The 12,482-nt window shown below is 63.5% G+C and overlaps 1 protein-coding gene across 1 annotated transcript in view; it reads right to left on the bottom strand.

Annotated features, from left to right (window-relative positions):
• The window catches only part of GADD45A (growth arrest and DNA damage inducible alpha), a 1,709-nt gene extending 1,297 nt beyond the window's left edge, over window positions 1-412 (bottom strand). Inside the window, exons 1-2 of the mRNA XM_035333389.1 lie at window positions 307-412; window positions 125-227 (exon numbers count right to left, since the gene is read on the bottom strand). Coding sequence (XP_035189280.1) covers window positions 125-227; window positions 307-350 — 147 coding nt within the window. The 5' untranslated portion in view covers window positions 351-412. The remainder of the gene's footprint in view (window positions 1-124; window positions 228-306) is intronic.
• Window positions 413-12,482: the final 12,070 nt, after the last annotated feature.

Below are 12,482 nucleotides of genomic sequence, written 5' to 3'. Positions count from 1 at the left end.
GGGGTCATCGGGAGGGTCACCAGGAGCACGGGGGGGTCACCAGGAGGGTTACCGGGAACACCGGGGGGGGGGGAGGCACCGGGAGGGGTTACCGGGGAGCAAGCCGGGGGGGAGGGAGCACTCACACGTTGAGCAGCTTAGCCGCCTCGTAGACGCCCAGGGTGAGGCTCCGCTGGCTCAGCGCCTTGCTCAGCACCTCCTCCAGCGCGTCCCCCGCCTGCTCCATCCTGCGGGCGGGCACACGCCGTTAGCACCGGGGGGGGCACCGGGAGAGCCCACCCCCCTCGCACCCCCCCCGGTCCCTACCTGCCGGCCGCGCGGTGCTCGCCAGGCAGCTCCTCCAGAGTCATAGTGCGGCCAGGGCACCAGGGCAGGGGAGCGCCGCCGCCGTCAGCCCCGGGGCCGCTCCCGGCCGCCCCCCCCCCCCCCCGCCCCCGCCCGTCCCCGCCCCCCTCCCCCCGCGCCGCCGCCGCCTCTGCGGACAAAGGCGCCCCGCGGGCGTTGTCCTGCCCGCGCCCCGCCAACCCGCGCCGCCCTCGTTTGCATGCGCGCTCGCCATTGGTTCATGCAAATGAGGCCACGCCCCTCCCCCCTCCCGACCGCCTTTCGCCTCCCCGGGGTGAACCCCGCGCTGCCGCCCGGCTGCCACGGGAACCGGAGCGGCCGCCGCTGCTGATTGGATGCGGGGAGAAGGGGGCGGGGTCGGTGGGGTGGGCGTGGTTTTGTGGAAGGGGGCGTGGTGTGTGGGGAAAGGGGCGGGGCCTCCGGCGCGCCATGCCGGGGAGCGCGCCACGGGCTCCCCCCGGCTGCGCCGTGCCTCCGCGTCCTGCCCCGGGAGCTGCTGCCCCGGGAGCCTTCCTCCTCCTCCTCCTCCTCCTCCTCCTCCTCCTCCTCCTCCTCCTCCTCCTCCTCCTCCTCCCGGCCTGCACTCCCCGCAGCTGCCCAAAGCCAGCCCCTTGCGGCCCAGCCCCGCAGAGCCCTCAGCAGGGCCCTCAGTGGGTGCTGCAGGGGCAGCTCGCAGCCCTGCTCTGCGGCTGCTGCTTGGGCGCCCGTTTCCCAAAGCGGTGCCTGGGTAGGGCTGAGGTGCTGGGCTCCTGGTACCCGGCTGGGACATGCTCAGCCCTGGGGGATGCTCAGCTCCAGGTGGTGCAGAGCTCCAGGTGATGCTCAGCCCTGGGCACTCTGCCTGCCATCACTTCACCAACCTTTCAGGGCATAAAGCCTGGCTCTGGAAGGGCTCTGCACAGCCAAACGCAGAGCCCCGGGGGCAGACGCTGCCAAATCCCTTGGGGGATTGCCAGGAGGGCCCCCAGAGGTCGGCCCCGGGTGGCTCCCGGTGCCCCCCATCCCGCGGCGGTGCCCGACCCCTGGGGCGCGCGGGAGAAGCGCTCAGGTGGGGGCGGCAGATGGCAAGGCCCCGGCGCAACAGGTGGGAGCTTTGTTTGGTGGCCTCCGAATTAAGTCCGCTTCATTTGCCCTATCTCTAATGGCAACCAGAGCCCCAGAGCTCGCCGCAGATCAGATTATGCCCGCAGACGGGCTGGCGGTGCGGCTCCAGCGCAGCTCAATCTGTCTGGGAGGGAAGCGAGAAGCAGCTGGGGCCGGTTTGGTCTCTCGCCGGGTATCAGCAGCTCCCTGACCGCCGGCAGTGCCTGGGGACTGTTTCCCTTTCCAGTTCTCCCGGCTGGAGGCAGGCAGGTCCCCGCCTTGCCCCTGCCGGGGCAGGTGCTGGGCTGTGCAGTGCCGGGGCCGTGCGGTGCCGGTCCACGGGTGGCTCCCCGGCAGCAGGAGAGGCCCCAGCCCGGTGCCCCTGGGCCGTGTTTCCCAGCCACCTGCTGGCCCTGGGTGGCTCTGGTGGTGCAGGGCGATGGAGGAGAGGCCTGCTCGGGGTCCTGTGCCTGCCCCTGCTGGGTGCTGCACGCACCGTGCTGCAGGAGGAGGTGCTGCGCCAGCACGGGGCAGGTGTCCTGCACGTCACAGCACCGAGTTGGTTAAGTTTTGGGGAACGAGACCAAACGTTCAACGGTGTTGGTGAGATGCTGACCATGCCCCGGCCTCGCCAAACGAAGGGGAGCGGTGGGAGCAGCGCCAGCAGCTGGCACCCCTCGCTGCTCTGCACCGTCCCCGAGCTGCCCCGGCTGGAAGCGAGCTGCAAGAAAGGCAGCGAGAGGGGCTCACGGGCTGACCCTGCTCCTGCCGAGTCCTGGCTGACACGGCACAGCCCGAGACTGCGGCTCTGCTGGGGAAGAGCAGCCGTGGTGGGATGCGAGCCCGCACACAGCCGCTCAGCACCAGGCCTGCAGGGAAGGATGAGGCTGGCAGGTAAATAATGCCGAATGCCAGGCAGGGACAAGAAAATCAGGCTAGTTTGCTCACAGCAAGGGAAGTGATTCCTCATTACTCACCCCCATCTGCAAAATACCCACAGAAGCATCCCTCTGCCCGGCCTGCCCTCTGCCCCAGCCCCAGGCTGGGATGCCACCCGACGGGTTTGCCTCGGCCCCGAGCTGACCACGTCCGCACCGAACACCCCCTGCCCCCAGGGCTGCCCCTAACCCTGCAGCTCCCTCTCCTCCTGGCTCCTTGCTGGCCCTGCGCTCTCCTGGCCCCGTTTTGCAGCACTGTCCCCGGGCCCTGCCTTGCTGCCGTCCTGCACGGGGCCGTGTCCCCCTGGGGCTGGAATGCTTCTTGCCCGCCCCGCTGAGCCCCCGTTTCCCCCAGCCCTGCTCCGTGAGGGTCCTGGGCTTGGCGTTTTGGCCACCGTCACACCTCTGAGCACCCGGATGGGTGACGGCTGTGCCAGGCCCTGCACTTGCAGAGAGCAGAACCCCAGGACATGGGGAGCACAGGGGGGCCCCCAGGAGCACTTCACACCTGCCCCATGCTGAATTCCCGATTTACTCCCTGCAGGTGCTTGCCTTAGCACCGCAGCTCCCCTCCGCACCTGGTGGGCTGCAGGGGCAGCGAGCGCTTCTGCAAAGCAAACGCCAGCTTGCACATCCCCCTGGCTGCCCCGCCGGCCCAGCACCGCTTTGTTTTCCCCACAGCACCGCTTCCAGCGCCGTGACCCCCCGAGCAGAGCCGGGCAGGGCCGGGGGGGCGCGGGACGGGGCACGGGACAGGTCCTGCCCCACAGGGTTAGCAGCTCCCGGCCCTGGCAGCACGCCGGGAAGGCGATGAAGCGGCTGATACAGCAAACCCAGCAGCCAAAGCGTGCTGCCTGGGTGCTGGCAGGGCTTGGCCCCATCACCTCTGCACGGGACGCTCGGCTCTGTCCTGAGCCACGCCGCCGGCGCTTGGCCGGGGGGTGAGCGCGGGGATTCGGGGAGCACAGGTCCCAGCGAGCCGAGGCACAACAAAGCTGTGTTCCTGAACAGTGCTGGTGTGCTGGGGGCCGCGAGTGTGCACTGGGGGGGGGCAAAGTCCTCGGCATGGAGAGGGCAAAGTCCCGAGTGAGGAGGGGGCTTCACCCCCGGGCTATGTTTGAGGGCCTGTTCCTCACCTACAGCCCCGGGGCTGGTGACGGCTGTGCCAGGCCCTGCACTTGCAGAGAGCAGAACCCCAGGACATGGGGAGCACAGGGCCCTCCCCCCAGGACCCCCCCATCCCCTGCCGGTCCCTGGGGACCCCCCGGCTCCCGCAGCGCCGCCCGGCCCCGAGCCCCCGCCGCCCGTGGGCCCCCCCTGGCGGCCGGACCCTGCCCCTGGGCCGCGATCGGGGACGGGGACGGGGGGCGCCGGGAGCAGGGCTTGGGGTGAGCCCCCGGCCCCCTGCCCCCGGCCCCCTGCCTTTAGGCCAGCAGCCAGGCTGCCAGGGGCCGAGCCCCTGCTCTAACGAGCGCCATAAGGTGGTTGTCCTCATTATTATTAATTATTATTTATTTTTTTGTAGAAAACGCTCGTACAAAGGCAGGCAGCGCTGCTGATCGGGCGCGGGGTGCCGGGGGCTCCCCCCTGTTCCCGAGCAGCCTCCCCAGCCCGATCCCTCCCCGGCCGTCCCCCTCGGGGATGCTCACACGTGGAGCCCGCAGCAGCAGAAATAACCCCCCCCCTCCCCCCGCTGGTTTTATTTCCCTGTCTCGTGGGATCTGCCAGCACCTCCCGGCAGCTGATGAACCGGAGGGTTTTTGCCTCTTCCTCTGCTCCCCAGCAGGCTCCGGGCGGCGGGCAGGCGTTTCTCCCTGATGCCCGGCAGTTGCTCACTCACCGAGCGAGCGCCCGGCTGCTGCACCACACTCGGGGAGAGGCAGTGCTCCTGCTGCTGGCGCCGCTTGGGCGCTTGGAACAGTTTCTTGCCTTTTTTGTTTTTGGCCAGGCCCTTTCCAAGGACTGCTGCGCATCGCCCAGGCAGCGGGGTCGGGCACGGGGAAGAGCGGCTGTGACAAGTCCCCGCGTGGCCCGGCAGTGCTGGCACCCCAGAGCTGGGCCGTGGGCTCCTCTTTCCCAGGGGAATCCCATCTGGGTCTGGCCTTCCCCATCTCCCGGCTGGGCACAGGGTGCCGGGCCAGCTGGGGAGCTATTGTGGGACCGTCTGTGTTTATGTCGGGGTGTCTGATACGGTTACAGCTACGTAGAAATGATGCACACACGCAGCAGCTGTACGATAACCGGATCTCACATACACGCTGCGGAGAACACGGCTGCGGCACGACGTCCCTGAACGTGCACCATCCGATGTCGCACACCGCGTGCGTGTCGGTTCTGCGTCTGCACAGGAGCAGGCGAAGGAAGAAACGCTGGGGATGCTCCGCAGAACCGCTCAGGAGACAGGGATGATGCCGGCACCGGCTGGCTCTGGGTTTAAGAAACCACACAAGGGCCGGCTGTGAGCTGAATGCCCAGTAAGAGCAGATCCCCTTAGGAAAGGTGCCGCGGGGCTGGAGGAGCCGGGCAGGGTGGGTGCCGAGGGGTGGGCAGGATGCGGCCATTCCCCGCGGCTCCGCGGGTGCCGTTCCCCACGTAGCCGCCTGCTGCAGCCAGGATGTTAATAGCACTTTGTTCGGCGCCTCTTTCATCAGCGGCACTCGAAGCGATTCGCGGGCGGTGATTTGGGTGTGCAGCATGCCCACGGTGAATGCAAACACTTTTATTCTTTTTTTTTTTCCTCTCCGTTTTCACACGCGTGCGTGCTGCCGGAGAGGTGCCCGGGTGGCGAAGCGGGCGCAGCGCTGGGCACTCCGGTGTCCCTGCCGTGCATCGGGGACAGGCACGCAGCCAACCCACCCGTCTGAATCCTCCAACTCTCCTTCCAGGCCTCGAAATCTGTCTCTGGAGACGTTTGTGGTCAGGCTGTGCCGAGGTGTGTCCCACGGGGGCTGGCCGGGACGCGCGCCCCGTTATCGCAGCGCGACGCCCCGCGCTGTGAACCAGGACCTCGGCCTCGGCACCGCGCTTATCGCAGCCGGCAGCCCCCGCGCTGCTTTATCCGTCCCTGGGGGCAGGCAGGAGGACGGCGGGATGCCAGCCAAAGGCTGCACCGCTCGGGCAGGAGCTGGGGATGCTCAGGATCTCTCCGGAGCGTGCTGAGCCCAGGCCAGGCGGTGCCACCAGCACGTGTCCCCGGGCAGCACGTCTCAGAGCGGGCAGTGACCGACCCCACGGGACACCCCCCGCGTGCTTCAGCCCCCGTAAGCTCCCTGCCCACGGGACGGGGCCCTCTGCCCGCCCGCTGCGGCTGGGGGACCTGGGCCTGTGGTGCCTGAGATGTGGACAGGGAGGAGCAGGAGCAGGGAGGAAGCCTTGGGAGCTGCCAGCGGAGCTGAACATGCGACAACAGCCCCGGGCTTTGTTTGGGCTGCACCGGTCCGGCAGCCCATGCTGCTCATTAGCAGGGAGCCGGGGTAGTTCCCCGGCCTGTAATCACCCTAATGACTAGTTGTCTTGCCCATCCGCAGCAGAGGCGATGCCGTGACCTGTTTTCAGGCTGTTTGATCTTGTTCTCCTCGAATTTCCCCGCCGGGGCCAGCCTGCTGCCGCAGCGTGCATGCCGGAGCACGTGCGGTCCGAGCGCGCCCAGCAGCGGCACGTTCGCCGGGGCCGGTGTCCCGGCTGCAGCTCGCTGGCATCGCCCCGCAACGCGCTGCGTGCGCCCTGCTCGCCTCCTGGGAGCGCGAGCCTAATTAGTGCGTGACAGCATCAGCATTAATGGCTCAGGCTAATCGCCCCGGCCTGACGTCGGGCTGGAGGAGGAGGTAATGCCTCCCGAGCCGGGACGCTCCTGGACACCCCTGCCTGCCCGGCGCGTGCTGCAGCCGGGGAAATCCACGCCAGGTTTAGAGGTTCCCCTTTTTGCTTCTTGGTGCCTTCACGTATGGACCGTGGGCGCCTCCGAACCACCACGGCCACCGGGGGCTGGGGCTGTTCCCCATTCCCCAGCCACCTGCAGCCCGAAAGCGCTGCACGTCCTCCCCTTGCTCCTCCTCCGGCAGGGAGGGCGGCCTCGAAACTCGGGTCTGCCAGTGGCAAAATGTGGGAAAACGCCCAGAAACGCACAAAGAGCAACGCCTTCTTCCCAGGAGCGCTGCGCGGGATGGCAGCGGGTTTCCCTTGGCCTCCCGATGCTGTGTTTTTGATTTAATCAAAGAGAGCGGAGCAAAAAGGGCCTGGGGGTGGGTGTGGGGGCTGCAGGGGGCTGCGGGTCGTGCCCGTGCACCGTCCCCATCCCCGCAGGGAGCAGCGCGTGCAGGCAGTGCTGGGGGCTGCGCTGGCAGGCGTTTGGGCTGGGACAAAGGTCCTGCAGTCATCCTGCGCTGCTTTTTAGGAGAAACCTCTGCCGTGGGAAGGGCAAGCTGCGGGGCTGGGCTGAGAGAACTTTTTCTATCACGTTAAGCAGGCGATTTCTTGGGGGCCGGGGTGTGCCGCGCTCCCAGCGCAACCAGGAATGAGCCGGGTGAGATGGCACGGCGAAAGCGCCAGGCCCTTTCTCCTTGCACCACGGAGAGGCAGCGAGGCCGGAGCCTGGTGGCTGCGAGGCTCGGTGGCTGCAGGCAGGCTGGGGACGGGGAGGGGGACGCTGCATGAAGCCGCGGGCTCCGGGCCCAGCACGCAGACAGGACGGGCTGGTTTGTGGCGCGGAGCCGGGCCGGGCTGCCGGTGGGGCTGGAAGCGGTGCTGCTGAATGCTGCACGGCCCAGCGGGCCCCGGGGGCCGTGCTGATGGCTTTCCCCCAAAGTGCACGGGCTGCAGGCTGCTCTGGTTCCGTCTTCCAGGGGAAGGTCGCCGGCACGGTGCAGCAGCAGAGCACCGAGCACATGCGGCAGGGAAGCAGCGGCCAGTCCTGCCCCCAGACCCGGGGGCACCGTTCCCTTTTTCCCCCCTTGTATTCGGGCTGCTGCCTGCACGCAGCCGGAGAGCTGATCCAGCTTAAAAATAATAATAATAAAAGAAGTGTGCTTGATTTTTTCCAGCCAGCCCCGCAGAAAAGCGGCCATGGCAGCAGCAGCAGCGATGGGAAAGTGCCCGTGGCCGTGGAGGCCGGTTCAGCCGGCAGGGAAGAGCAGCTCTCTGCCCAGGCAGCGACCCCGCGGGCCCAACGGCATTTGCTTTGGCTTGTCCCGGGCTTCTCAGCACTGCTGCTGGCCCGTTCGCTGCGGAACCTTTGTGTTCCCTGCTCTTCTCCCCAGTGACACCCGTGGGAAGAGCCGCCACGGGTGCTGCGCCTGCTGCGTGCTTGGGCTGGGCTCCCACGGCACCGCTCGCCCCACGATCGCGGGTTTTAAATCCCGACGGGTGCTGCAGAGCCCCTGCCAACCTGCTGCCCCCATCCCTTGCTCCGCAGGTCTCAGAGGAAAGGGAAATGTGTTTTTTTTTCTGCCGTTTTCCTTCTCCTGAGCGTGGGAGGGCAGCGGAGCCTCGGGGCGGCAGGCAGCGAGCAGTGCCGAGGGGCGCGCGGAGCAGGGCTGGCAGGAACGAGCCCCACAGAGGGGGCTGATAAAAGCAGCGCTCGGGCTCCCTGACCTTCTGCTTCTTCCTGTTCCAGGGCTCGTTTTCTGAGCTAAAAATACCTTTTACCTTGAGTGCTGTTAAGGAGGAACTCCCGCTTTGCAGGTTGTTTGGGATTCGAGGGCAGAAAGAAGAGGCAGGGCTCAATTAGCCCCGGCTTAATTTACAGGCAAAGTTGTGTGGCTGCACGGCTCGGTCACTCGTCTGCTGCCCCTTTTGATGCGTGCAGCAGGACAGGCCTTTTTTACTGCTCCGTGCACGTATCAGACGGAGGTAGGCTGCTCGTTTTCCTTCCACCGTCTGCTATTTCAGACTCGCCAGCCCCCGTTCTCTTCGCCCACAAGAAGTGCCACAAGTAGGTCACTGTCACACTTCTCCCCCCGAGCTGTCCCTGCTCACGTTGTGCAACGCCGCGGAGCACCGCGTTGTGAGCGCTTGGTGTCTTCACGCAGCGGGTCGAAAATCCAGTGAAAACAACCGCAGAAAAAGTGAACAGAAAGCTGCTGAAGGTACTGCGCGGTGCCACGACTACGTGGTGTGTGACGTTTTTCTTACTGCCCTGAAGTCCTGGCCATACTTGACTTTATTCAGAAGGAAACAAAAATGTTTTCTGTATGAGAGACCGGAGCGTTTTGTATGGCCTGGGAGGGGATCCACCTCAAAGAGAGCCCGAGCAGCCTCCTCCTGGCCGGCGTGCTGTGCGTTCTGCCGGGGAGAAAGCCAGCAACATCTGGAGAAAACCAGCACCACGGCTTTGTAAATGTCCTCAAGCCAAAAAAAAAAAAAAAAAAAGAATAGGAAAAACGCATCTCAGAGATGGAACAAAGACCCAAACGGGTTCTTCTCCCCCTGCCCTGAACTTGCTGCGTTTCTTCTTCTTGCTTCATAAGCCGACAGCCGGCAGCTGCTGGCAAAGCTTGAAAATAGCCGAGGCGGGTAGCGTGTCACAAAGCACGCCGAGCCTCTTTTGGTCAGGAGCGCAGCGGGGCTCCCTAGGTGGGTTATCTCCGGCCTGCCCCGGCCGTAAATAGCACCCACAGCCCGCTTCTGCAGCTGGTGGGAGCGCTGGTTCTGCGCCGGCCCTGGACAATAATGGATAAAATCAGGCTCTGCTCCCCAGAAGCCTCGCGCTTCCATCCTGTCATTGGTGCCAGCTCTTGGAAGTCGCCTGTGCGTGTTTCAATTACCCTCTAACGACCGCATCAGCAAACAGCCCTAACGAAAGGACCCTCCTGAGACTGCCGTGCAGGGTTTCGGCGATTTGGAAGCCGTAACATAAAAGTTACATCCCTGATTAGAAGCAGAAGCGCCGTGTTAATAGTCCTGGGCTATTTAATTCCCAGGCTACGGCTGTCTGCTGTTCGGATTTTCAGGATCGATTGCAGTTGGGCATCACTGAGCGTGCACAAATGTTCCTCCGGCTGAAAATTTTGCCGTGCAGCCGACGTCGACAGAGCCACAAAGCCCCAGACCTTGTCACCTGCCCTTCTTTTGGCTGGCTGTAGCATCAGCCCTGTCCTGAGCGCCCCGGAGCCAGGACGCGGGGAGCTGCGACCCCCCAGCAGCTCTGCTAGGCAGGAGCCTCCGGCGCCCAGCCGCGTGCAGGAGCACGGAGGGACGTGCCTGTCCCCGTACAGGCTGGGGCCGTTTCTCCAAGAAGCAGTGTGCTGGAAGCCAGCCCCGCTTGTCTGCAGCACCACGGCCCAAACGATTGCAGACAGAAAGCCACCTTCTTTCCCCCGGCTCTGCCCACTGGTGTGTCCCCAGGAGAAAACGCGTGTTGGTCAAGCTTGCTAAGGAAGCAAGGCATGTCCAAACCGTCAGCCTCAGCCACCCTCCCAGCCTCCTTTGAGCTCGCTGCCCAGCGGATCTGACAGAGCACCAGCGATTCGGGAGCCCTTATCTTCCCGGGAGCCTGGTGGAACAGGCGGCTGGGCGCAGCTGATGCCCCCGCAGAAGGGCAACGCTCTGGACTCGGCGAGATACCAGCGAGCCCTCGGGAGCCCACCCAGAGCTCGCCAGGTGTAGGCAGCCAGGCCTGTCGGTTCTGCGCCTCACAACGTCACTCGTTAGACCCAGCGTTTTCTTCATTTTGTTTCTGAGGGACGCAGCCAGCCGCCCTTCACGCCCCGTCGCGTTTCCCGTCCGTTTTCCCCACAGACCACAGCCCGCCCGCCTGGCCGAGCGCCAGAGCCCTGCCTGACCCCCTCGGGGGCATTTCAGCTCCGAGTTCCTGGGATGAACGTGGGCCCGAGGCCTTCCCCGCTGCTGCGTTTCTCCGGGGGGTGAGGCACAACCGCAGAGTGCAGTCCTGACCAGGAACGGCCGGAGCGGAGAGCTGCCACGTAAACATCTGGGCTGGGATCCCCGCAGCGCTGGGTGTGCCTGTCCAGCGAGGCAGAAGTTATCAAGGCGAATGTGGCGATCAATGAATTTGCTTTTCAAATACGGAGGGCCTGAAAACTGGGCCCCGTGTGGCTAGTAATTAGGCCTCGTTACTGCAAATGCCCACGTGCGAGCGGACAGCGTGTGACAAAGCACGCGGCTTCCTGCCATGCACCCTCCAACTTTGGTTTCTTGCTGGTTGTTGGTGATCATGTGCACACGATAGCCGGTTTATTTCTCGGTTTTATATTAAAATATTTCGAATCTGGTTTGTGTGTGCTTAATTCAAGGTGTGACTCAAAACCCATTAGGCCATAACTTCACTTGGGAAATTCAGGAATACCAAATACCCCATTCGAGTGAAAAATCCTACGGGCAGGTGACTGAGAAATCCATTTGTGTAATCGAATGCCATCTTACAACCATGAAGCCGTCCATGCCATCTGGCAAGCAGCGCTTCGAGGCTCTGAGCGAGAAGGCTTGTATTTTATTAATAAAATGCATGTGATGCAACGCAGACTCAGTGCCTGTGATGGAGCAGGATGCTGAAATGGGTTCCAGCTTTTTCCAAAAAGCTTCCGCCCTGATTTTTAATTATGTGCACGTCTCATTTGGTGGTGTTCGATTCATTCCAAAAGCTTGCTTGAGGAAAATATATCGAGTTCTGAGGATTTAATTTGTGGTGATCACTTAAAATATCCCAAGAAAAGTGTGAGCTTCTTATGTGAGACATCTGGTGCTTCAGGAGGGGCTTCCTCAGAAATATTAGAAATATTATCCTTGCTGAGGATGAACATAATTATACAATCTGGTACCAAAAGGTTCTGACATACAGAAAGCAGTATTTTAGAAGGAGATGTCAAGTATGTGCCAAGTATGTGTCAAGTGTTTTAATTTTTAGGATGTTTATAATTTCCACTGAATATAAAAAGAACTGACGACTAATTAGTACTGCTAATATTTACCATCTTGTTTTTCTGACAACTTGATATTGTCCTCTAATTGTATCTGCTAATTAGATGAATATAGATGTTAATGGAAGACGGAAATATTATACCTCTAAGCTCAAGGTAAATCTTCAAGGTTGTGAAACAACGAGTTTTATTGGCTATAGCAGCAAATCTCTTAAACCAGTGATACTGAAGTTGCATTCAATGACACATTTATCGCAGTGCCGTGCTTTAAAAAGCCATTGAATGCGAGTGAGAAGTGTCAGATTCACAGCTTTTGAACGCAAAAACAAACACTATCCTCACAGGAGCAACACGTCCCTCTGTTCACTCCATCCCTTGACAGCAGCACCGCGTCCACGCTCCAGCTTGCCCAGCCACCACGTGCAGCGTGTTCCTGTCACAATATTCACCCGCACGACGTGTGACGTTCACGATGTGCACAATTTTACTTTAAAATCAAACTCCCCCAGGGGGACACGCAGCGGTGCCGGCCGTCGCGGGGACGAGCAGACGGAGGCCTTGCGCACCCAGGGCGCCCGTGCCACCGCCTGTGCCTGTGGCCTTCCGGTCACAAATGGTTTTTAGGGGGCTGCAGGACGCCGGGGGGGACATCGAGCGGCTCCCTGCGTGCACGTCTCCCTCTGGACACACACCAACGGGACGCGTGGGTTCGTGACTGGCCACGTTCCCCTCAGGAGCGTGGGGCGGCCTAACGGCAACGGCACTCTGCTGCAGCCGGCCTGGCTCTGGGCTCAGGATCTGCGTGTCCAGGTGCTTGGTGGCACTTGTTCGCAGTGCGTTCGAAAGCGTGGCGGATTTTCCAGATTTGGGGTTTGTTTATTGACAGGGCCTCGAAATGGACTAAATTAACGGCTGTCACACCAGCTCTGGCGACACCCGCGTCCTGGCGGGCGGGGGCGACAGGACCGGGCTGGGGCTGCCCGTGGAGCCGCCCGCCACCCCCTGCAGCCTGCCAGCAGCGCCCGGGACCGGCCGCGACGAGCTCCGGTCCCCGCCGCCCTCCCTGAGACGACCCCCCCCCCCCCCACGGGCCGCCGCCATGGCGTCCCCGCGCCCCTCCCCTCCCGCGGCCCCCCACACAATGGCGGCGCGGGGCACGCCGGGACTTGTAGTCCCGCGGGAGGGCGCGGGCGGCGGCGGGCGCGGGCCGCCTCCAAGTCCCGTGCGGCTCCGCGCGGGGTGA

This window comes from Oxyura jamaicensis, chromosome 8 (assembly GCF_011077185.1).
Source record: "Oxyura jamaicensis isolate SHBP4307 breed ruddy duck chromosome 8, BPBGC_Ojam_1.0, whole genome shotgun sequence".
In the NCBI taxonomy this organism is placed as follows: Eukaryota; Metazoa; Chordata; class Aves; order Anseriformes; family Anatidae; genus Oxyura; species Oxyura jamaicensis.
Note: the sequence above shows the minus strand (reverse complement) of the source record. Positions and strands in the feature narration are given on the sequence as shown.